We start from the raw sequence: 24,333 nt of genomic DNA, 5'->3' as shown, positions 1-24,333 counted from the left end.
ATTTACTGTATATATATCGATATAAACTTTTCTAATTATGTAGACTTCATGTGTTTACTCTTCATGTGTTCACGGACTGGATCACGTGCTCTTGTCGCTAAACAGTTTACAGATGGAAGTTTTAAAAAAATCTCAAATTTTAAATGTAATACCTTTATTTATTTTAGTCATTATGATATAAAATTCGATCATTAACTATTTAAAATTATTGAACAAAAATTAACTCACTGTCCACGCTCGATCCCAGGTAAAATATAAAAAGTTTTAAAATTTATTATTTAGCTTCTAAATATATTTTTAATAGGCCTATGATTCATATAACTCATTTTCGGATTACCGTTTATTCTAAAATTATATAAGTTTGAATTCAGTCTTGTCTAATATTAATCGGAACATCAAACGAGTATTACAACTATTTAATATTTATTTTTAATATACTTTTATGTATATATAGATATAGATATGTTTTCAAATAATAATTATTATAATATCATATTTCATAACAACAACATTCAATATTTCAAATTATACTTCTAATTATTATTTATATACACACACAAATTTATTTACAAATAGTTATTCGTGAATCGTCGAGAATGGTCGAAAGTCAAATGAATATATGAAACAGTTCAAAAATTTTGAGACTCAACCTAACAGACTTTTCTTATCGTGTCGAAATCAAATAAAGATTAAGTTTAAATTTGGTCGGAAATTCCCGGGTCGTCACACAATTTGGATTCAAACCCGGCCATCAGTCCCTCGGGATGGTTTAAGGATCAAATTATTGCAATGCGTTTTGTGTTTTCTCTCGAAAGTGCGTGCATGCGTGGTAAATGATTACGAAAGTGGTTAATACATCTTTGGGTGATAGACGACAACTTGACTTTCAATAATAATAATAATAATTTTATTATTATTATTACGGAGTATTATTTATTTATTATTATTATAAAAGTGGAAAGAAACTTAAATTAAATTTTAGAGTAGTAAATGTAATATGGAGTATAAAATAACTATAACTATAGTAATTATTAATATATTAATGATGATTATATTTTTGTGTAATTCTTTGGTTTGGTGCAATTGAATTGTCAGAGGAGGAATTACTTTTCTTGAAACAATAGCCGTTATAGCCCAATCATAATTTCCAAACCATCCAAAAAAAATCACCTTAACCTAACCATCTATTTGAAGATTTTCCTACCAAAACATTCTTTTTTTTTTTTCCCGTTTCTTTAGTTTCTTTCTAACATGTCAATGATATTTTAGCAAAGCTCAACTTCAGCAATATAACTGTTTGATACCAATTACGTAATTGTGTTCTTGATTTAAGTTTTAGTCATTTGATACCGAAGTTTTCATTTCATTTTGCTTTTGGGGCTACCTGATCACTTTTGCCTCAATTGTTACAAAAGTTAAAAAAAAAAAAAAAACAAAACAAAAAATATATATATATTCTTTCAATTTTTTTGAAGATTTTGTGACATTATTTGAATTTTTCGAATATCAATTGGAGATTTGCAAGTAAAAATCACAAAATGAATACCGATGGGCGCTTTAAGGGTCCATTTTTTAGGTATTTTTGTAGCTGTTTTTTGCATGTTGGTGACCGGTTTTTCTGAAGGGAATCGCAGAATCGTAAACGAAGACTCATCGCGTAACAATGGCCCTTTGAATTTTGAAGAATTAGACGAAGATACTGTATGGTTCCTTTTTGTTCCTATGATTTAAATTTCCTATTTGTTTGCATGCATGATTATTTCGTTCTTGTTTATGGTAATTTTTTGTTGAAAGATTCATATCGAATTATAAATGTTATACTCCGTAATAGATAAAAGATTAATATCTAATTATGATGATTGGGTATAACGGCCCGTTTCATATGATCAAAACCCGTCACCATGTTAACCAGGTGTTTAGAATCTTACACAGTTGACCCATTAGGAAAAGTATTACACTATTACCCAAATCGACCCGTTTTTTGTTCGATCGCAAATGAATGCATGATTGTTTTGATTATTTTCATTAATATCCAAGAATAACTTGGAATGTAGCATTACTAAATGGAAAAAATGTAGGTAAATAATACTCCCTTCCTCCTATTGAATTTGATAAATGTCAGTTTTACCATTATATTCAAGTTAAGTGAATTTATTCTAAATATAAATGATTAAGAAAAATAAATGAGGGGAAATTAATGATATATATTGCTTATTTTTGTAAATGGACAATTATTTTGCGACAGATATAAATAGTAAGGGGCTATTTACTTTTTTCCTGAATTTGCATGTGTTTTCATTTGCCTCTTAACGGAAGGGGTGTCTGATGATTATATGTGTCCTACATTCAAACTAATTTTCAGATTAAGTGACAAAGAAACAAATAATTTTAATTACTGAATCAAGAGCTGTACAAGAACAGATAATTAAGTTGGACAATTTTTATAGGATGGGGGAGTATAAGCAAGATTTTTTAGCTTTATATATAATGAAATATTTATTTATTTTGTCCAGGCAGAGCAAGTATGGATACATTGTAGGAAAGATCTTGAAGAGATCACTAAACTAAACTCGAATGACAACACAAAATTCTCAAGAAAAACGTTTGTGCATAACGATCTGCCTCCACAACTGAAACGATCTCTTTTGCTGTCTCTCAAGTCGAAAAGTATTTCGTCTCGTGCTTCTTGCAGAGATGAATGTCAAGAGTTTGTTTATAAACTCTATATTCATCCAAGCCCACATGGGTCATTGGGCTCTACCCGAAAACGGGCTTCTCGGGTCCATGATCCTGGAAAGAAGGTCATACTAAAAGTAGAAAGAAGCTCAAGTAAACATCAAAACAAAAAAAAGCCCCCTGATCATGTGATACTGATCGGGATTATTATTTCGACTGCAGTTGCAACACTCTCCCTTTTTCTGTTGTTATTGTTTTGTTGTCTTGGTCGCAATGAATCGAAAGTTGAATCTGAGTGTGCAGAAAACGACGAAAATCTTTGTGTTGGCGTATGCCCCGCTCGTGCTTCTGGTAAATCAACTCATCTATAAGTAAATGGGTCATGATTGACACCTTAAGATAGTACTAATATATAAATGTTTTTGTTTGTAGGCGTTTGTCTAACATCCGATTCAGTTGAAGGTAAGACAAATTTGAATAATACATCGAAAGAAAAAGTTTTGTCTGGCAACGCGTATCAGACAACAGAAGTTGGACATTTGCCGCTCCCGCCAGGAAGAACAGCTCCGTCATCAAACACACAACCACCACCACCAGCTCCACCACCTGCTCCTCCCGCCCCGAAAGCACCACCGCCGCCTCCGCCAGGAGGTCGTCGCCCACCTAATCCACCAAAACCGGGAAGTAATAACAAACCACCTGCCCCTCAAGGACTTTCCACTATTGGAAATGAAAATGATCAAAATGGAGGTTCGAATAGTCAAAAAACAAAGTTAAAGCCACTTTTTTGGGACAAAATGAACGCGAGCCCGGGTCAATCGATGGTTTGGAATGAAATTAAAGGAGGATCATTCCAGTAAGACTCTAAATTCAAATTTGTTGTTCTTTTATTTTCACGTGTCAACTTTGACCCATTTACTTATGGGCCATATCAAACGGGTCATATCAAACATGTTTGTAAATTATGGATTTTTATCATATATAACATGTTTATTATATATAGTTAATATATAAAAACTAGACAAAAAGTGTATGCAGGTCAAACTAAAGACCTGTTTGCAAATGGACAGATTAAATGAAGAGATGATGGAAACTCTGTTTGGGCATGCTTCTGCACAAAGTAAGGGCGATAAAGGGAAATCAACGTCAAATATGAATTCTCAACCAAAGCTGATTCAGATTATTGATCCTAAAAAAGCACAGAATTTGTCCATTACTCTGAAAGCATTGCACGTAACGACACAAAAAGTCTGTAATGCCCTCTTGGAAGGTAACTGCCCAGATAGATAATATTCACTTTTTATTCAAGTTATTGATATTTTGAATTTTATAATACTTGGCTTTACTTATGCGAAAATGCAAAAGAGAGTACAGATTATGAGATTATAAATTGCTGCACCTTGCAGAAATCAGTGGTTCAAGCAAACTAAGTACACCTAAAATTGTTATTCTAATAAAAAATATTATCTGGCATTGGTCAACTATTTATATTTTTCTGTTTATTTTATATTATTATTATTATTATTAGGTACTCATCTTCCTGTAGAGCTGATTTCAGCTTTGATAAAAATGCCGCCAACACAAGAGGAAGAACTAAAGCTTCGTTTATATAATGGGGACCTTGCGCTTCTTGCCCCTGCTGATCGTTTCCTTAAAATCATTGGCGAAATCCCATTTGTGTATAAACGTTTAGAAGCTTTGTTGTTTATGAGTACTTTTCATGAGGAATCGTCTCCACTTAAAAATGCATTCGAGACTTTAGAGGTACAATTTCATCTTCAATTTAAACAGATTTTTGATCTCTTCTCTTCAATCTTAATAACATGTGAAAATTTACATTAAATTTAAAATGATTATTTTACCCTTTTGCTGTGTTTTCTACAACATTCACTGTCACAGGTAGCATGCACAAAGCTGAAAAATAGTAGACTCTTCCTCAAACTTCTTGAAGCTGTTTTGAAGACAGGTAACCGTATGAATGTTGGTACATACCGTGGTGGTGCCCAGGCAATCAAACTCGATTCCCTTTTAAAACTCTCGGATGTTAAAGGCACAGATTGCAAGACCACACTGCTAACTTTTGTAGTCCAAGAAATCATCCGGTCAGAAGGATTTAAAGTAGCCCGGAACAAACACTCCATTGGGGGCCCATCAACCAATAACACGAAACAGCTGCAAGAAGAACAAGTGTCGCTAGAATATTACCGAAGACTCGGGCTAGAGGTTGTCTCCCAATTAAACACAGAGCTTCATGATGTAAAAAAGGCAGCAATAATTGACGGTGATCACATTACATCGACGGTTTTGAAGTTAGCAAATATGTTGAAGAAAACAGAAGATTTGATAGACGATGCGTTGAGTACAACAGAAGAGGCTAAGGAGTTTTGTGCGGCTTTCAAGGGTTTTATGAAACACGCAGAAGCTGACATCACGTGGATGCTTGAAGAGGAGAAGAGGATAATGGCGCTGGTCAAGAGCACGGGGGATTTTTTCCATGGAAACTCGGCGAAAGATGAGGGGCTGCGGTTGTTTGTCATAGTTCGTGATTTCTTGAAACTGTTGGATAAGGTATGTAATGACATTAAGAAAGAAATGAACAGTAAAAAGAAAGACGTGCCAGCTGGCAAAAAAGAAGCTGCTGCGCGTCAGCAGACGTGGTCGAACATTCGTGATAAATTGTTTCCGACATTAAAAGAAGGAAAGGTGGATTATTCGAGTTCAGATGATGAAGACATGTCTCCTTAGTTTCCTGGTTTCATCTCATATAGGTAATAATGCCAGGTACAGTGATTCCAAAAAGCCCATAGAAGTATAGAACATATAAATCTTCAAGATACAAAATAGTGTAATTTAAACAGATTTGGATGTTATAAGATTTAAATATAATTTGAGTAACTTTCAACCGGTCTAGCAGATTTCCTTTTTAGCTTAATTTATGTACTTATTATATATCCACTTGACCAAAACGAAATTATGTAAGAACTCAATTTTTACTAAATGGGTCAAAATTGCCACAAAAGTACCTCAAGTACTCATTTAAAACAATAGCCCCTGCATAATGGATGATGTTTTCAGGTGAAGCAGATCCGCAGTGTGCTGCCAAAGAAGAAAATATGCTCTTTCAAGTTTCAATGCACTACGTTTTATTGAGCAAGCCTCGTTTAAACAAAAACCCGCTACATCGGTGTATGATCGAGTCTAGTTGTAAACTTTAATTTACTAGGGACATACTCGTATGGAATATTAAAGCATGGATTACTATACTGGTAACTGTTCAGTATGTTTGTTATGCTCTTCACTTCTTCAGTAATGTCAACATTGAAGTTGAGAGTTCGAATCCTGCCTAAGACATTTCGTGGTGTATATATTCTAGTAAATATTAGGTGGATGGGTGGGTTTGCCTTTAAAAAAAAAATAATGACAAAAAGGCAAAATTCTAGCAAGTTCAATAGACGTTGTATCGTGTAATATACCCCAATCATTTTTAAAGAAATATATGTTGCAACTTTAAGAAAGTTGGAAAATGGTTGTGGACTACTGGTACCTCTTTTAAGTTTTATCGTTTGAAATTTGAAAATAATGTTAAAGTTGTAATACTAGTTTCAGCAAGTCTGAGTAGTGTTTGATCATGGCAATAAAAAAATAAAGGTAACACACACGTATACACCACCAATACGCCTATAAAATTATGAAATCAGCACAAACATGAAGATTAAGCCACATATTCACAAGTCATTAACTATGGGTACTAACAAAACCTACTAAAAAAGAACTCTAACAAGAAGACAACACAGAGAAATGTTTTAATCTTATCATTCCCTTTTCTCATATAACGATGTAAAAAAAAATTATTTTTTCTACTTATACTTCTTCACCTACCTAATAATAATGAATTAAAAATTACAAGACCTAAAGGGGGGCAAAAGGGACTGACTGTACACAAGAATGGAAGAAGCCGCTGCCGGATTTTGCCTGCCCAGAGTGCTTCTTATAACCACGATGATGATGATGATGATGATGATGATGATGTCGGGAATGGAATCTACCGCCTACGTTTTGAATGTTAAAAAGTCGTTATCCGTCCCCCATGGCTTGGAATATAGACGGTCTGTGTTTCAGCCAATGTACCAAGTCTTTATCTAAAGGAGCCTTATTTAATACACTATCAAACATCGGACTACCAAAAACCTTTGGAGAGCTTTTGAAAGACCATATTTTGTCCTTCGGCCATGCCCTTTGGGGCTGCTTCTCCTGAAACAAAAAAAAAAAAAAAAAATCAGCTTAGTGACTTTATATTTCAGCTAATTCCTCAAAGACAAGGAAAAAGATAACCAACCATCCTAGTCAGCATGGATTTGACGGTTCTTGGGCCATAGGCACGATGAGGTGACGGTTTCACGGTTCTTGTATAAAATGAACCAATTTCCGGTAACGATAAGCATCCTCTGCTGGCTCTGATGAGGTTAGAATCTGGCTCAGCATAAGCTTGGTTGTGCCAGAATATTAGCTGCCCTAAGCAGTAGTTCTTAGCATATGTCTTGCGGAATTCATGCAACCCCTGTCCCAATTTTTCAGCAGATTTGGGACCCAGATCGAGAGGACTAATGTAAACAGGTGGAGATACTACAGTCTCATACTCCTACAAGACGAGTTAGAAACATAATTAGAATATATCTGGAGCCAACAAACTTAGTCAAACATCTTCTTAATGAATAAAAACTCACCTGCACTCTAAAAAAGTGCTTTGTGTGAGCATAAATGTGTATCAAGTCTGCAGCAGCATCGTGTCGACATTTTAATGAAGACTGAAGGTTTCGGACCTCATCCCTCAACCTGTACAATAAACACAACTCAATGCAGTCAAGGAATACATTTTGACTAATAAACAACCCGCCCATTTTGCCACCTTAAATACCCAGTCAACTAGAACAGAAAGTAGTCCACAGAAAGAAGTGTTGTTTACCATAACAATGATTTTCGAAGACCCCCTTGGATGTCGTCAGAAGACGATGGATCGTGAGCGCGTATGCTGGACTTAAGTTCATTCAGATATGCATCTTCAAGATGAGGTGCAAGGCATTGCATAAGTTCATTAACAAATGATCCCTCGCCTTTCCAGATGAAAGAAGCTACTTGTTTAGAAGTAAGCTTCTCTAGTAATGGTGGAGCCCGCTTTGGATCTCCAAACACAGTTTTCATCACATATCTCACCTGTATATCATACACAACACTTTGAGAGTTTACCGGGAAAATATAATAATAATAATAACAGCACAAAAATCAAGAGAATGAGCTACGTGAAAGAAAAAGAAGTTACCTTGTCCAGTGTAAGAGCCAAATTTTGAATCCTTTGATTAAATACACCCTCAGCCTGTCTCGATAAAACACAAAGGAGAGGTCATGAGCTAAGGAAAATAATTTTTTAATTTATTTCTGAAAAAACCAACTAATGTAAGCTGCAGTACTCCTATTTTACCTGAATTTCAGCTTCGTGTTTCTCACTTTCCAAGCATATATCCGCAAAGTATTTCTTCTTCTCTTCCAGATTATGAGCTAGAATCACCTCTGGAAGCTTAGTTCTTTCAAAATGGATGTACCTAGCCTGCAAATAAATAAAAATTAGAAGCATCTTTGTGTTTTTCAACATTCACCACCAAGTAGAAGTGGCAATACAGATTAAAAAAGATTTGGTTTTTTAAATATCCATTTTTAGTATGAGTCATATCAACACATGAACATAAAGATATATAAGAAACAAAAGGTAACCACTACTGACAAGTAACAAAAAGAGGTCGTACCACACGTGCAGAGTATGCAATGAGCCAATCAGGTAACCCACTAAGCAAACAACTACCGAGTCCTGCTTTACTCAACTCAATATAATCTTCTTCTGATACGAAATTCAGTTCACACGCCTCCAGCATCATCTGATGTCTATTTAAAATTCCATGGCATTCTTCAAGTACCTAAAAGAACGAAACCACAAAAACAAATTGAATACAATGATTCTGCATGTCATGTTAAGACTTAAGAGATATGCAGGTAGAGAAAAACCTACGAAAAAACTTACTTTTTGGAAAGCTCCTTCACCGGTCAGATTCAGAAAGCTCCCTCGACAAACTTGGCTCCCACATAAACAAACAGATGCCTCGTATTCTTCTTTACTCTATTAATATATAAAAAAGTTGAACTTCAACATCATAAAAACAAAAATTATTTTGACAGAAAGAGTACAATTAAGGCAGATGCAAACCTCTGTAACAGAGTTGTAATCAAAGGTAACTTCTTCTCCGTATACAATAGGTCGCACGCTATAAATCCCAATTTGATAGTGACCAGCAACAGCAGTCACTCTGTTCTCAACATAAAACAGGGACACTGTAGTCAGTACTTCACTTCAATTTAATACTCAAAAGAATTACCAATTTCAAAAGTAACATATATGTTTTCATGTTTAGTTGTTTAGGAAAAAGTAGATAACTTAATCTAGAAATGTACTCAAACATACAAACGTACTTTGCTTCACAATTCGGTCTACAAGAATGACATATCCGGCTAGCGTAATTGGCTTTATGCATTGCATCAACTACAACCAAGTCATACCCATCGCCATCTCCCTGATAACGAAAACAAGAACATGATAACAATTTATAAAATCGAAAACCATGAATGAACAACATTTCATTAACTTCAAAAAATACCTTTGGTCTCTCAAGATAAATGTTATAGAACTCAGGTGCCGGTTCTTTACTGTCTTTTTGTAGAGCACGTATACCATCTTGCTTCTCAAACCATTTCCAAGCAGGATAAACCTAAAAATATGAGACCCATATTTAGAAAACAAAAGTATTTAGTAAAGTTTGGAAATCAAAACGAAACAAATGGTATCCTTACCTCTCCTAAGAACTCCACAACAAAATCATCCTCCGGAAAACCAGCTTCTTTGTTACAAACAACGCCAAGCCCCTAAATTAATAAATTAATATTAAGTTTGATTAACAGAAACTGCACAACGTAAATCAATAATTTCAAGTAGATATTTAAACAGCAACATAAATAATTAACAAATCATACCTTTCTATAAGCAACATAATTGTCATCAGGACGGCTGCTCATAGCCTTGAGCATATACAGACAAAGTTCTGCTGTGCGCGTATCATGGTCATCTTTGGCACTTTTTAGAATATCCTCGATAACTGGCTTCAATGAGTACTTCATAGGCGTATTACCAGTGCCGGTGAAAGATCTAACTTGCTTATTCAAGGTACGGAGAAGCACATCTTCAATAAACACATGTTTATCCGTAAGATGCCAATCTGATTCCTCGGGTGGCATGGAATCTAAAAGAAGATTATGAGTGTATGGATCTATGCCATAAACTTCTTGTTCTATCACTTCATCTCCAAGCTGCTTTCTAGGTTTATAGTCTTTAACTTCAGGAAAATCCATGTCAGAGTCCTCGGTTCCATTCTTCTGAGCAACAAGCTTTTCAGAATAGTCTTCGGGTAATGTGACTTCCATCTTTCTTTGGACACTTTCATGATCCGTTACAATAACGTAGTGATCAATCACTTCATATTTCCTAGTAACTGGTGGAACAAGACTTGCTTTTGTCATACGAGCACCCCATTCACGATCATCATTGAACGAATCGAATCCATCATCTGCGCTAAAATAGCCATCCGATCGTGGCTCGCCTGGTCCAATTTCTGCTCGTGTTCCCATGTCACTGTTTGTACCAGAAGAACTACTCTCAATATCTGTCTCTGTTTCTTCTGAAGAACGTGAACGGTCATCAGATGTATCACTTCCAGAATCCATAGATTTTTTGTTTAACTTTGATAGACGTCTTTTAATTTCACGATCAGATGCAAAAGCTCCATGTTCAGTACCACCATTAGGAGAGGGCCCACTACTTCTACCCTTGTACTTTCTTTCTCTATTGACCTTCTTAGACTTTAAGGGTGCAGAACCGAACCCTGGAGGCGAGTCATCCTTACGATTCTTCATCATCGCGTCCTTCTCGATAGAAAACTTGGAACGATCTTCTAAACTTTTAGCAAGCTGGATAAATAATGAGATGATGTGATTCAAATCTCTGGCTTCCCCTTTAGTTTTCAATCTGAAGTAGCATGTTTTAAAGAGGTAAATAAACATGAAATAGTAAGTATAAAGAGAACAAATAGAAAATATATATGAGTAAAACACATGGCTTACCTTAATGCTTCTTGACACATTCTTTTGATATCATCTTTCACAGTGCCCAAACCCCGAGCAGCATAGTAACCATTTCTTACTTTACTCTCGATTGCAGCAACCTGGGCATTACAAAGAGAAACATAAATAAGCTTATAATAAACAGGTTTGGATCATAAGGTAGAACAAGTAAGGCGTAGATGATTTTCTTACTTTGGGAACGAAAAATTCAAATGTGTTCTCCTTCATGATGTCTTTCAGACCAAGAGCTAGAAACTCTTTCATCCTCTTGTACCCATTTTCAGATTTCTTAATTGCTAAACGCCTCAACTGAGCATCTCTAGATAGCATCATGGATGATGATTTTCTGGCATCAAAAACTTTAGAACGTTTGTACATACTTGTACGGAACAACTTATTTGATGCATCTCTCTTGTCCAGACTTTCAAAATAATCTCTAAGCCCACTCGAATCTTCCACTTGAGTATCAAGCTTCGTCATCGTTGACTGTGGAGCCCGAGTTCTGACCCATGTGACATGTGGAAATTTAGAAACCAAGTCTTCAAACTGGCTGCAGCCTCTGATATCTATAAATGATAGACAAGGGAGCATCCTCAAAAGAGATTCAAACATGGTAGGAGTTATTTTCGTGCAACCACGTACAACCAAGGAAGTTACTTTCTCTTTATTGTAACCATTCTGCAAGGAAGAGAGATAATATATAACATCAACAAATAAAATAACACCAATAGATCTAAATTCTATAAAAAATAATAATAAAAAAAAAAAGAGACATTAAAGTATATATGAAATAAAAAATCTGACCATTATGTTTTGCATTACAGAGTCCGTGCAATTTGAGACCGAAGACAAGTCAGCATGTCTAGAGATATCCTTGTAAAACGTCACAGCAGATCTCCAGTGCTTACAAGTCAAATTAGCATAGACGAGGGATTTTATATCGGTTTTAAGGAAATGAAACACTCGTGCCAACATCGGTCCATCTAAAAGACCCCAACTTTCATTCTCTGCCAGGGAACCGACGCTAGTATCCTTGCGGAAAGTGGCGTCAACACATAAATCTTCAAATGAAATTTCATTCTTTTCCAGAGTAGACATGTCATCTTCCAAGTCACCCATCAACCGGGCTCTTTTAACACCTTGATCTGTACCCAAAAATTATATTGTTTTAAGGAACTACATAAAATTGAGAGATTATAAACATTCAGGGATAATACGATAAGTTCTTAAAGAATCAAAATCATTAAAAGCAAATCTAAGAATGGACTGTGTGGTAAACAAGTGAATTTTTAAATCACCACAGAACCGTGGACAACTTAGATATCTCAGAACAAAAGCCCAGGAAATCGACATATACAATTAAGGCTAACTTTTCATTTGGGTATTGCAAGTAATTGACTGACCAAAAATAAACTAATAAAAAAATATAGTATAACACATTATTATGATTATGAACTGAAAAGGCTGGCATATCGCATATAGCAGAAAGGGACATAGAAGATAAGCATGGATATTTAAAAAAGATCTTATAGTACCTGATTTTAAGAGTTTATTAGTGATAGCTGGATTATAAATGTTCTTCTCTATTTCTTTCTTCGGTTGCCTCAGGTTAATCCACGGATCCAAAACTTCATTTATGGCTGCAGCAAACTCCCGACTTTTGTACGATTTCATAATTAATTCGTGAAGCTTTCCTCGAGTATAACCAATAAACTGAGGATGCATATTGTTAAATGAACTTGAACTTGACGCTGCAGATTTATCACTAGCGTTCTCATGATCAATCTTTTTCGTGCCATCTGATGTGGAGGTAACTGGGACCCACAATTTATCAAAACTCCGGAAAACACTACTATGCTTCTGGATGATACCTTGATCAGCCAACACTTGGACTTCCGAGTACGACAATGGGCCCCGCTCATGACCAGCACCATCAAGATAATACCAGTCACCAAGATGTAATTGCAGGTCCTCTTTAGTTGAAAGATGATTCTTTGGCAAACTTAACGGCAAGATACTCTTCGAGGATACATGATGATGATTAGCATGTTCACAAGTACTTTTCTTTCTAGAAACACGTTCCTCTGATGATCTTTTAGAATCAGTTGTAGTACCATAACGGTGATTAGGCCTTGAAGAGTACCTTTCCTTTCCTCTAGCTTTCGTTCGAGGTTCAGATACAAACGAACCATGGTCCTTGACAACGCACGTGTTTATCCTCACCACTGGAAGCATCATTCCTTTGACTCCCCTTGCACCAAAAATTTTGGTTTGGGTTGACCTGTAGTCAATTGACTCATCCAACGGATTAAAAGCCCAAAATGGAAGATCGAGCCGCCTACCATGACAAGATTGATACAATTCATCATTTTGATTCCCACGAGGGTCTTCATGTCGGGATTTGGGCATCTGACAGAGAGCATATCCATCATTAAGAACAAACTTCTTTTTCCAAAGTCTATCTTGAGCAGTCTCGTCAATCCTCTTCCAGTCACCACCTTTGCATGACCACTGACCAGAAAACCAGTCACATGCATCTCCGGATTCAAATGAGTAGTCTTTGTCAGAAGTTGCAGATCCAGTTGGCCTTGTATCTGCAACTTCCTTAGATGAATGCTCCTCAATAGTGTTGAGACTTTCATGATCCTCATCCTCAGCTTGATGAAATGTGAAACCTGTGAATATGACAAATAAAATACTTATTAAACACACTCATGCTAAAAATTTCCATTTACAAAGGAAGACTCCTTTGATTGACTTTGTAAAAAATCAGGTTGGTTACTAGTTTCCCTCCATCCTAAAGAATTTGCAACCCTAAATTCGTCCCAAATACTCTCGAGGTTCATTTTTAGTTTTTACTAATCATCTTCTCCAAACATACCTAATTGTCCTTGAGCAATCAATTACATACATTAGCAAGAATGAGGGTGATCCACAAATTTTCCTAACTTGCCTTATGAAGGCATAATTAGGTATTTGAACATTAATCAAATCAAAAGCTTCTACTATATATATGGCAAGAGTAACTATTTTCTATGTGGAACAAAAGGGAGTAAATGATAAAGTGATACTACGAAAAATGAGCATCATTTTAAAAAATAGAGCACTTTTTCTTCTCCAAAAATAATACAGTACTAATTTTGAGGGAAATTAGAACTGTATTATCTAGAAAAAAACAGACATGAGAAAAAATGGACTATCATTGATGCTTCAACATTTGTGCAACTGCAGATTCAATTTAAAAAAAAAAAAAAGGGGTAACCCTTAGGAGGTCTATAAGGTTAAGATAACTGCAATAACACAGGGTCAATATACATACTTAAATACCCCCATACAATTGTCGTCATTTGCAGATGTAATGTAATGCAGAACCTTCTTTCAAGTATCACATTAATGTAAATTTTGAACAGTGATTTAACGTAAACAACTGTTTGGGTAAGATGTCTTTAAATGATATTAATACAACTGTAAGTCGATAACTAGAAGACGCATATAGACAAGCAGCTCCGTAGTGTTCAAGAAAACATGGAAATAATAGCAAAGCAAGTATATATCTGAATAAAGTACAAACAAACATCTTTCGGCGTACGTAATATTATCATCAGGTCACATATCTTACGCATGTATAACCAAATATAACCCTATGTTTTAACGCTATACGTGATTCCAAATGTACAGAATATCAGCTACATGTGTGGACCCCTCATTATTTTCCATTCCACCTTTTAGCATTTAGATGTTAACACCTAAAATGTCAAGTCCACTTAGATAAATTCCTAAAAAGCAGGTAACATCTAGAGCTAAATTAGACAACTCCACGTAAAAAATGTTGAATCTATACAAATCATGCTGTTTACGTCACCATGATGTCATTATAAGTTTGTAACTGATATGATAACTAAGACGAAGAAAACTAATATTGTCTAAGAAATCACATATTAAAATAATAATAATAATAATACCTTCAGAGTATCCCCATCTCTGCAGCTCGCCGTTGGCAAATGTCATTTGCAGTACTTCTGCAAATAATTAAATGTAGATATCAGATAGATACAAATATATTTATGGTATAAATATAAGTGTGGTAAAACAGAAGAACTATCTTCAAAAATCACAAAAAAATATAATACTAATAATAGATAAATAAAATAATAATATAATAATAATAATAATAATAATAATTATTATTATTATTATTATTATTATTATTATTATTATTATTATTATTATTATATTATAATTATAATTAGTATAATAATAATAATAATAATAATAATAATAATAATAATAATAATTATTATTATTATTATTATTATTATTATTATTATTATTACTACTACTACTACTATATAATTAATTAATTAATTAATTAATTAATTAATTATCCAACACGGTGCATGAAAAATAACAATTACCAGCGATAGTCTCAAGTTCTCTGCCTGGAATGCTGGGAAGCCCATCAAAAAGTGCTTCAACTCTTTCATCAATTCGAAGATCTTCACGAGACTCTTGATCGTTGCTTGTTTCTGCAGAAACAGCCAATGTGTCTTCACCTACCAGATTACTAGTTGAAGCAAAGTCACCCACATCTACTAACAAATTCCCAGGAGCTTCAGGGGGACTAACAAGCTCAATAGAAGGAAAATTAGCTGTCACTACTGGAGAAACTGCATTTTCCACAGTTACCCATCTTTGACTATCCAAGTGTTTGACCAAGTGATCTGAGACAAGAAAACCCTCTTCCACAAGTATCTTCAGATCACAGAGTTTAGAGGGTCCCTGTTCTACACCGCGATGATCCAAGTAAAACCATTTTCCAGATGTCGTAATCAATGTCTCCACCTCAGGAACATGAGGCGGAGTATCGCATATATCCATGTCTTCTTCCATAGAAAGCAGTTCCTCGGCACCTTCATTAACCTGCTGAGCTGGCTTTACGTCTTCTTTGGGAGTATTTGTCTCTGCAGACCCATCAAAAGTATCCAAAGTAGTTCTCTTTTCAGATTCTTTTTCTTTGACCACAATTTGTGACTCCCTTGGATTCACTTTCTCTTCTTGACTTCTGCTCTCATAATGACTCTTCCGTTTTTCACTTGAACCAGTTTTCCGGTAATTACTGGGCCTACCACGATTGTGCGGAGAAGATTCCATGACATTTGGAGTTCGCTCCCTGCGATCATTATTACCACGAGCTTGCTCACGCGGGGATCGTTCCGAATAACTTGGGCTTCGATTTCTGTAATCATAATAACCTTTTCGTCCATAAGGGGACTTATCACGGTGAACAGGGCTCCTGTGGTCGTATTCACGGTTATCATAATGGTGGGCCCTGTCACGTGGGGACCGGTCAGGTTGATGTGGACTATTATTATGTCTGTCGTAAGCTGGCCTAGAAGGCAGTGGAGATTCACAGTTTCTAGAAGAGTACCTTTCTGATGAAATATTCCGAGTGGACGAAGAATTCTTGTAAGAATGCTCAGTATTCTTGTAAGAATGCTCAGTATTCTTGTAAGAATGCTCCATATTGTACGGAGCCCGGCTGCCATCATCAGAGATTCTCCTGCTTTTATACGGGCCGTAATCATTAAACTCACTATTGTGTTTTCTATCGCTGTTATCCGTATAAACACTGTGTCGTTTCAAACGGTTTCCTAAAGGAAAATCCTTTTTACCATTGCTGAATTCACCCTTTAATACCATCCCTTCTTCATCTACTACCTTTGAACTGATCCTTGGAGTTTTCTCCCTGTTGTTATTTTGCCACCTTGCAGACTTTTTCTTATATTGATACCCATTCTTTTCACCCGAATACTTACCAGAAGACGGTCGTTCTGTTTTCCACGCTTTCTGCTTCCCAGAATCATGTGGTCTCATTTTCATATAACCAGCATTTTCTTCTCTACCCTGCCATCTTTCTGGAATAAATTCACCTTTCTCCACTTCATCTTTACCTCCAGAATTCTCAAAATTCCTTCTTTTATTCGAATATTCACCACCTTTACACCATTTCCCCGGAAAAAACTCGCCTTTTTCAACATCTTTGCTTCTCCACCTATCCATTACAAACTCTCCCCTCTCAATTTCACTCTTAATTTCATACCTTTTCGGTTTATTAACAACATAATCATCATCATCATCATCATCCCAGCAGCCCAATTCACCTTCTTCTACTTCATCCTTGGTATTATTATTATGCCCATTCCCATAAACTCTATCATCTCTATCTCTATCATCTACATAATACTCATCACTTAAACTATCGTTACCATTATCACTATCATTTTTATCGACATTACGCGGTTTTTCACCGGTTTTTAAAGAAAACTTTTCTCTTCTAACAAACTTCTTCATCTTCACATTATCTTCTGTAGCTTTGAAATTAAATTTACTACCATCATTACCGCTGCAAAAAGTATCGAATCGCAGCGAATGCACACATGCAACACCTCCATCTCCCATGGAAATACAGCACTCTCAGAATGATTATTATCTCAAAACCCTAGCTTTTGCTTCTTTCACCTGGACTCTCGATGCTCATACTTCAACCTAAAATCTTCAATCAAACAAAACCAAGCAAAATCAATCAGTAATCAATCAAATCATAAATGTAGGGTTTCGATACAACAATACCTATTCAGATATCCATATATATACATATATATGTATATATATACACCGAATAACGAAATTGAAAACGGAATTAGTGAAAGTAAGTGAATATTGAAAACCCTAGAATTCGAAAACGAAACTTACAAGAGGAATTGAATCAAGTAAAAAGGCTGGATCGGAACGAAAACGAATCTTCGAGAGGTTTAATTTGGAATTAATAGAAGAGTTAATTACACAGATCGATTAAAGCAAAAGATGATATACAGATATATATGTATGTATGTATAGCTGAAGAAGATGAATCTGTAAATTCGTTTTAATAAAAGAGAGGAAATTGTTTTGATGAGATTTAAGGAGGTGTGGGAGACGAACACAAAAACTTTTGTTATATTTTGGTTAAATAAAAATAAAAATAATAATAAAAATGGTTGTTTTTTGTTTGGGTAATCAATCCCCCTTTTTATTTTTATTTTTATTTTTATTTTTATTTTTATTTATCGATTATCGACTGGGTACCGTATCCATATGTAAAACGTATTCTGGTCAGCGACGAGGGTAATTTGGTCTTCTTAGTTGATAGGAAGGGTTCTTGTGATGTGCTGTTGTAAAGTAAACTACTCGTATTTAACTTGCTAATCTTTGGACTCCCGTAACTAAGTCGGTGCTACGGCGGTTTATCAAGCTAGTAACATTGGTGGTCCTTTGTCGAGTAAGAATGCATAAAGTCGTGACACTCGATTTGGTGTCTAAAGGAAAAAGTGAAAAATGATTTGGTATCTAATTTCAGTGTTTAATTCAGTGGGGAGTGGATGCTGATTTAGTGCAAATTTAACGTCGCATATATGACTTTGAAGCCTGACGGTGATGGGTGATGTCGTACGAGGTGTATATAAAATAGTTTATATTTTACTAGAAAAAACTATTAAATACGATACAATTTTACACAAGATATTTATTTATTTATAGAATGGATATACTTAAACCTTGCTACAACACTTATAGGCAGTGTACCTAATCGTACAGTAGTGTAGTTTTTAGTAAGTCCGGTTCGTTCCACAGGGAAATCTTTAAACAAAGCTCAACGCTATATTAGTTTACTTTTATAAAAATACAAATATATATATAAGTAATATTATTATTATAAAGGGGGGTTTTTACCGTTTAATGACCGGTTTGTCGATTTTAAAACTTTAGTCGCAGTTAAAACCTAATATAAAATATTAAATAAATAAAAGACTTAAATTAAAACTTAAAGTAAATAACAATAATGAAATTGCGAATAATAAAAGTGCGATAAACTTGCGATAATTAAAAAGTACGATAATTAAAAGTGCGATTAAACAACAATAAATAAAAGTGCGATAATTAGAAGTGCAATTAAATATAAAATAAAGGAAATTAAATATGAAATAAAAGAATTATGCTTATTTAAACTTTCGTAATCATGGTGTTTGACGTGTTGATTTTAGTTTTATGCCCATGGGTTAATTGTCCTTTGTCCTGGATTATTTAATATGTCCGTCTGGTTTTTGTCCATAACAGTCCATCAGTCATAAATATAAATTGCAAGTGTCCTTGTCAAATTATTATTATACCCGAAGATAAATATTCCAACTAATTGGGGATTCGAATTGTAACAAGGTTTTAATACTTTGTTTAATGAATACACCAGGTTATCGACTGCGTGTAAACCAAGGTTTTACTACTTTGTTAACAATTACACCAATTACCCTTGAATGTAATTTCACCCCTGTTTTAATTATTCTAGTGGCTATTAATCCATTCCCGTGTCCGGTTAAATGAACGATTATTCGTACATATAAATACCCCGCCCATCGTGTCCGATTGAGTGTATATGGTAAATTATAGGGACGCCCAATTGTAAATCTTTATATTAACATTAACAAACTATCATTTAGTTAAACAAATATAAAGCCCATTAATAGCCCATAGTCTAATTTCCACAAGTGTCGTTCTTTTGTCCAAACCCCAATTATGGTACAAAGCCCAATTACCCAATTTTAGTAATTAGCCCAACATCATGATTACTTCGTTTTAAATAAACATAATAATAACTTAGCTACGAGACATTAATATAAAAAGGTTGAACATAACTTACAATGATTAAAAATAGCGTAGCGTTACACGGACAGAATTTCGACTTACACCCTTACAACATTCGCTAACATACCCTTATTATTAGAATTATAATTAAAATTAAAATATAAATTATAAATATAAATATAAGTTTTACGTATGAATGAGGAAGAAAAGATGATAATTTTTTATCAGAATTCGGTTGGCTTTATAGCCAGAGTTGATTTTTTGGGGCTCCGCGACTCGCGGCAAAAGCCTCTCCAAACTCCGCGAGTCGCGGAGATAGAAATTACAGCTCAGTCCTTGGAGTTTTCTCTGCCGACGGTTTTTATTATATATATATAATATATATATAATTAATATAATTAATTATATATTATATTATATTTATATGCATAGTTAACTTGTAATTTTTAGTCCGTTGCGTCGAGCGTTAAGAGTTGACTCTGGTCCCGGTTCCGGATTTTCGAACGTCCTTGCGTACAATTTTATATTTTGTACTTTGCGTTTTGAATCTTGTACTCTTGTAATTTCGAGACGTTTCTTATCAATAATTGGAACCTTTTTGATTGTCTTTTGTACTTTTGAGCTTTTTGGTCGTTTGCGTCTTCAATTCGTCGAATCTGTCTTTTGTCTTCACCTTTTATTATTTAAACGAATATCACTTGTAAATAGAACAATTGCAACTAAAAGCTTGTCTTTCTTGAGGAATAATGCTATGAAATATATGTTCGTTTTTAGCATTATCAAATATTCCCACACTTGAGCGTTGCTTGTCCTCAAGCAATATTGTCTTGAAATACTAGAATCACTTCTTTATTCTTCACACTTTTTACATCAGTGATTTCTATACGACGGTATAAACAATGGTAGTAACGATATGGTTTACAGTCCCACATGACTATAAAAATTTAGATCCATTAAGGAAATTGGATCTTTATGAAAACATTTGATCTTTTGAAAATTAAATCTAGTTTTTACCCTAGATAAGTTTTCCGGAATAACTCTTTACCGGTGTTTGCAAAATATTTTTGTGGGTTTGGTGGGTTTCAGATTTGAAAATTTTAGCTCAAAACTTGCGGTTTTGTGTCACCCACTTGCTAACCTTGTATTTGGAAAGCAACACGTCCAGTTTACTTGTCCCGTATATTACCTTTCGGTAAACTACCGTCCGGTTGTAAAGGAAAGCGTTGAACAAGCAACTGTTAAGGCAATGTCCCCTGACATGCTTTTAATTATGGTCTATAACGTGTCGGACGCAATTACTATCCTTGGTAGGAGCAATAGTAAAGCTCACCCTTATAATTTTTCGGTCTGGCACAAGGTCCTGTCTTTGACCACTATGCAACCACCGTTCTTACGGTTGACACCCGATTTGGTTCAGGTGACCTAATGAATTCCAGGTGAATTCCTAGGATTTTACGTTCAATGGTAATGAACGCATTGAAAATAGGGTTTTCAGAAAACAAATCGGTTTGTAATTTTGATCAAAATATTTTCTCGTTTAAGCTCGAGTTTAGATATCATCGAATTCCATGAGTTTGTAATTCTCAATCTTTAAGGTCAATCTCTAGGATTGAGTAATATCAGTCTTAAAAGCTGATTTTTAATCTTTAAGGAGATTATCCTTTCTGGGGATCTGATTCATTAGTCTTATCCAGCTAATTTGCATGGTGCCCCCCCATTGTACGAGATAAATCCTTCTCATGGTTAGGATAAATCTGACCACATGGCGACCCTGTTTAATGCTGAGGTCCGTGGATTTCCTGCTGATTTTAGTGATGACTTTTCTAGATTTTTCGTCAACCTACAGCTGGTCTGGACGACAACTTCATGACCTAAATCAAGAAGCGCGTGTCTTTTTCGGAAGACTTTACTTCCTTTTAATGATGGAATTGATTCATCGTGTAGATCCATCTTTTCTTTTCTTTCATCGGGTAAAACAGTTTAGTTTAGTCCAAAGCAAAAGTATTTTCAGTTATTTGTTACAGATATATGTGACATATGTTTAAGATAACTTGGTAAATTTTCCCACATTTGGCTTTTATTTTCCTTTTTATCGTCCTCTATTCCATTTTTAAATGAATTTTAACATTTTAGTTTGTTTCTCAATTTATGTCCTTTCCGAGGTAACAATAATTTCGGTGTTAAAATCTAGTTTTATCGTTCATAAATATGTATAAACATGATTTTGAATTCATTTAATTGAAAATTTTGAAAAATTTTACTAGAATTGGGTAGTCAGTATATAAGACTAGGGCTGTTCTTTTTTATCAGAGAGCACTAGATTCTAATACAACTACTGCTTTACTAGTATTTTTAATGGTAACCAAGATTTTTAATATAAAAATTTTAAAATCCGAAAGAATTTAACCCCTTCCCACACTTAAGATCTTGCAATGCCCTCATTTGCAAGAAATCAGTAACAATTTAAATTATTGAGGGTGATTTGTGTGAAAATGATTAAATTTTTACCAAAGTTTCCAAATATATTGGCGTTTGTTTGCTGAATGATAAATGGTGCACATCATTTGTTCATTCCGTCTTGTTGTTATTTCACATATATTTTGCATCTTGTCGTCAAAATTAGTTGCTTTTGCTGAACTTAATGCCAGTCTTTGAAAATGCGTTGTTTTACCCTGTTGTGTACATAAGATAAACTGCAAACATATATACATATTTTTGAAGTTTGGTATATTACCCCACATTCAAAAATTATTAAAATCTAAGAATAAAAGTTAGATAATTATAAAAATGATTACAATATTAACAAAAATATTAAATGTATCAATAATTACAAATTACAAAATAATAAAAAAATAATAAGTAAACTAAGGATGATATTGGTACCAATAGGGGTTCCAGGCATAACCATAAGTGCTATAGAATGCTTCGGCAGGGTCATACGTAGGATATGGTGGCTGCATCTCTATAGACCAAGGAGGGAAGACGGGTTTCGGTGTAGGAATATAGTTTCTACCTATATGTTGGCAATGAGCTATGATCTGGTTCTGATGAACTTGCCAATCTTCAAATGCTCTCTGTCTAGCATTTTCGTATTCCTGAGAAGCTATAAACCTATGCATTTCTTGCATCTCATTCCCCCCTCCTACATTACCTTGTTGCTGGTTTCTCTCCACCTGTGGATGTCTACCATGGTATCGTACTGCGGCGTTATTTCGCCTCTTCAAAACTTTCGCACCATGGTATACATTTAAACCTATAGTATCGCGGGGTTCCGGCTCTTCTAGTAATAATCCCCCCCGACTTATATCCACACCGAGATATTCACCAATCAAAGTAATAAAAATACCACCTCCTATTATGCTATGTGGACGCATCGAACCATAGCTGATAAATAATAACCCACACAATATGGTATACTTACAGCGCTCTGTGGGTCTCGAATACACATATGGTAAAACAAATCTTGTTCATTTACTTTTTCTTTGTTCTTACCCCTTTGTGTAATCGAATTAGCTAAAAACCTATGTATCACTCTTAATTCGGCTCTATCTATATCCAAATAAGAGTAATTTCCCCCTTTGAAACGGTGATGGCTTGTCATTTGACTCCACACACCGTGTGTATCAAAATTTTCATCTATCTTTCTACCGTTTAGTATCAATCCTCTACAATCGGCAGACGCTAACTCCTCAGGCGTATATATACGTAAAGCCTGAGCCATGTCCAGTAAAGACATGTGGCGCATCGAACCGCCTAACAAAAATCTAATAAAAGAACGATCGGTTAAACTAGCTACCCGATCATTCAACTCTATACTACATAACAATTCTTCACACCATACTTTATATACAGGTCTACGTATGGTGAATAAGCATATCCAGTCATTAAAAGAAGAATTACCATACCTCTGTACAAGTAATTCCCTAATTGGCCCGGCCAATTCTACAGCTTCTAAGGGTCCCCATTCTATGACCCTCAGTACCTCAACAACCTTAGAGTGAAGAGTATGCAAACCCCGTTGATATTTTGGATAATCTATCCAAAGTCTGTCAAATCTCAGGTTCGGGTGCAACTCTTCCAAATGCATATCGGAAAAAGTCATGACTGGATGAGGTACATCCTGCTTGTAGTAGTTATCCACCTCCTGTTGTTCCAAATTCTCAGCAGGAGCATTGCGGGCTTGGGATGAAGATTCACCCCTTTCATTCTGCAAAACACATCAAACACAAATTTTGTGCATCCAAATATGCATTAGTGTCAGCAAAATCATCAATCAAAATAATTACAATGACATTATCAATTTATATCAAACTTAAGCTTATTTTCACATTTTTATCAAATCTACACTTTTTCAAATAAGCATATACGAAAATGTTCGCCAAGTTCATAAGCATTCAACTCAAATAACATGTCAAAATAATCATTACTAGCAATCAAACAAGTCTCAAATGGCATTATCTTTCAAAATCAAGTTCATGAATTTTAGACTTGAAAAAGTCCACTTTAATTCTCAAAATCATGTTTAGGCTCAAAGTTTGGTTCATTTAACTACCTAGACATGTTACACTACTCAATTTAGCAACAATTCATGACAAAAATCGGCCATAACCTGTTTATATCAAAAAGCCCCAAATTTGCTCAAGAACACAAACCCTAGATTATTCAAATTTGAAGTTTAAGGCTTCTAATCATGTTAAACAGCATCAATCTAGGTTATACAAGCATAATACATAAACAATTTAATTCTAATTACACTAAAAAGCATCA

The 24,333-nt window shown here is 34.8% G+C and overlaps 2 protein-coding genes across 2 annotated transcripts; one reads left to right on the top strand and one right to left on the bottom strand.

The window, feature by feature from the left end:
* Positions 1-1,548: 1,548 nt before the first annotated feature.
* On the top strand, positions 1,549-5,421 carry LOC139855313 (formin-like protein 3). Its single transcript, XM_071844543.1, has 6 exons — positions 1,549-1,701; positions 2,514-3,027; positions 3,109-3,532; positions 3,747-3,946; positions 4,205-4,440; positions 4,576-5,421. The coding sequence occupies exons 1-6, from the start codon at positions 1,549-1,551 to the stop codon at positions 5,419-5,421; spliced, it is 2,373 nt and encodes a 790-aa protein (XP_071700644.1).
* A 925-nt stretch (positions 5,422-6,346) lies between these two features.
* Positions 6,347-17,835, bottom strand: LOC139852716 (histone-lysine N-methyltransferase ATXR3-like). The gene is made up of 20 exons (XM_071842044.1): positions 17,647-17,835; positions 15,309-17,446; positions 14,856-14,912; positions 12,429-13,568; positions 11,698-12,038; positions 11,086-11,571; positions 10,894-10,994; positions 9,751-10,798; positions 9,571-9,642; positions 9,378-9,488; positions 9,193-9,293; positions 8,930-9,029; positions 8,747-8,842; positions 8,475-8,642; positions 8,153-8,278; positions 7,994-8,047; positions 7,640-7,887; positions 7,401-7,509; positions 7,013-7,315; positions 6,347-6,927 (listed from the first exon to the last, which is right to left on the bottom strand). The coding sequence occupies exons 2-20, from the start codon at positions 17,350-17,352 to the stop codon at positions 6,751-6,753; spliced, it is 6,882 nt and encodes a 2,293-aa protein (XP_071698145.1). The 5' UTR covers positions 17,353-17,446; positions 17,647-17,835; the 3' UTR covers positions 6,347-6,750.
* Positions 17,836-24,333: the final 6,498 nt, after the last annotated feature.

The sequence above is a fragment of the Rutidosis leptorrhynchoides genome, chromosome 6, assembly GCF_046630445.1.
Source record: "Rutidosis leptorrhynchoides isolate AG116_Rl617_1_P2 chromosome 6, CSIRO_AGI_Rlap_v1, whole genome shotgun sequence".
NCBI classification, from domain to species: domain Eukaryota; kingdom Viridiplantae; phylum Streptophyta; class Magnoliopsida; order Asterales; family Asteraceae; genus Rutidosis; species Rutidosis leptorrhynchoides.
Note: the sequence above shows the minus strand (reverse complement) of the source record. Positions and strands in the feature narration are given on the sequence as shown.

Coding starts and splice junctions, on each gene's coding strand:
- LOC139855313 (XM_071844543.1), top strand. CDS start 1,549: ATGGGCGCTTTAAGGGTCCATTTTTTAGGTATTTTTGTAGCTGTTTTT. Junction 3,947..4,204: donor CTGTAATGCCCTCTTGGAAG/GTAACTGCCCAG, acceptor TATTATTATTAG/GTACTCATCTTCCTGTAGAG. Junction 4,441..4,575: donor ATGCATTCGAGACTTTAGAG/GTACAATTTCAT, acceptor TCACTGTCACAG/GTAGCATGCACAAAGCTGAA.
- LOC139852716 (XM_071842044.1), bottom strand. CDS start 17,352: ATGGGAGATGGAGGTGTTGCATGTGTGCATTCGCTGCGATTCGATACT. Junction 8,279..8,474: donor TTGCATACTCTGCACGTGTG/GTACGACCTCTT, acceptor ATTTATTTGCAG/GCTAGGTACATCCATTTTGA. Junction 7,888..7,993: donor TGGCTCTTACACTGGACAAG/GTAACTTCTTTT, acceptor TATGATATACAG/GTGAGATATGTGATGAAAAC.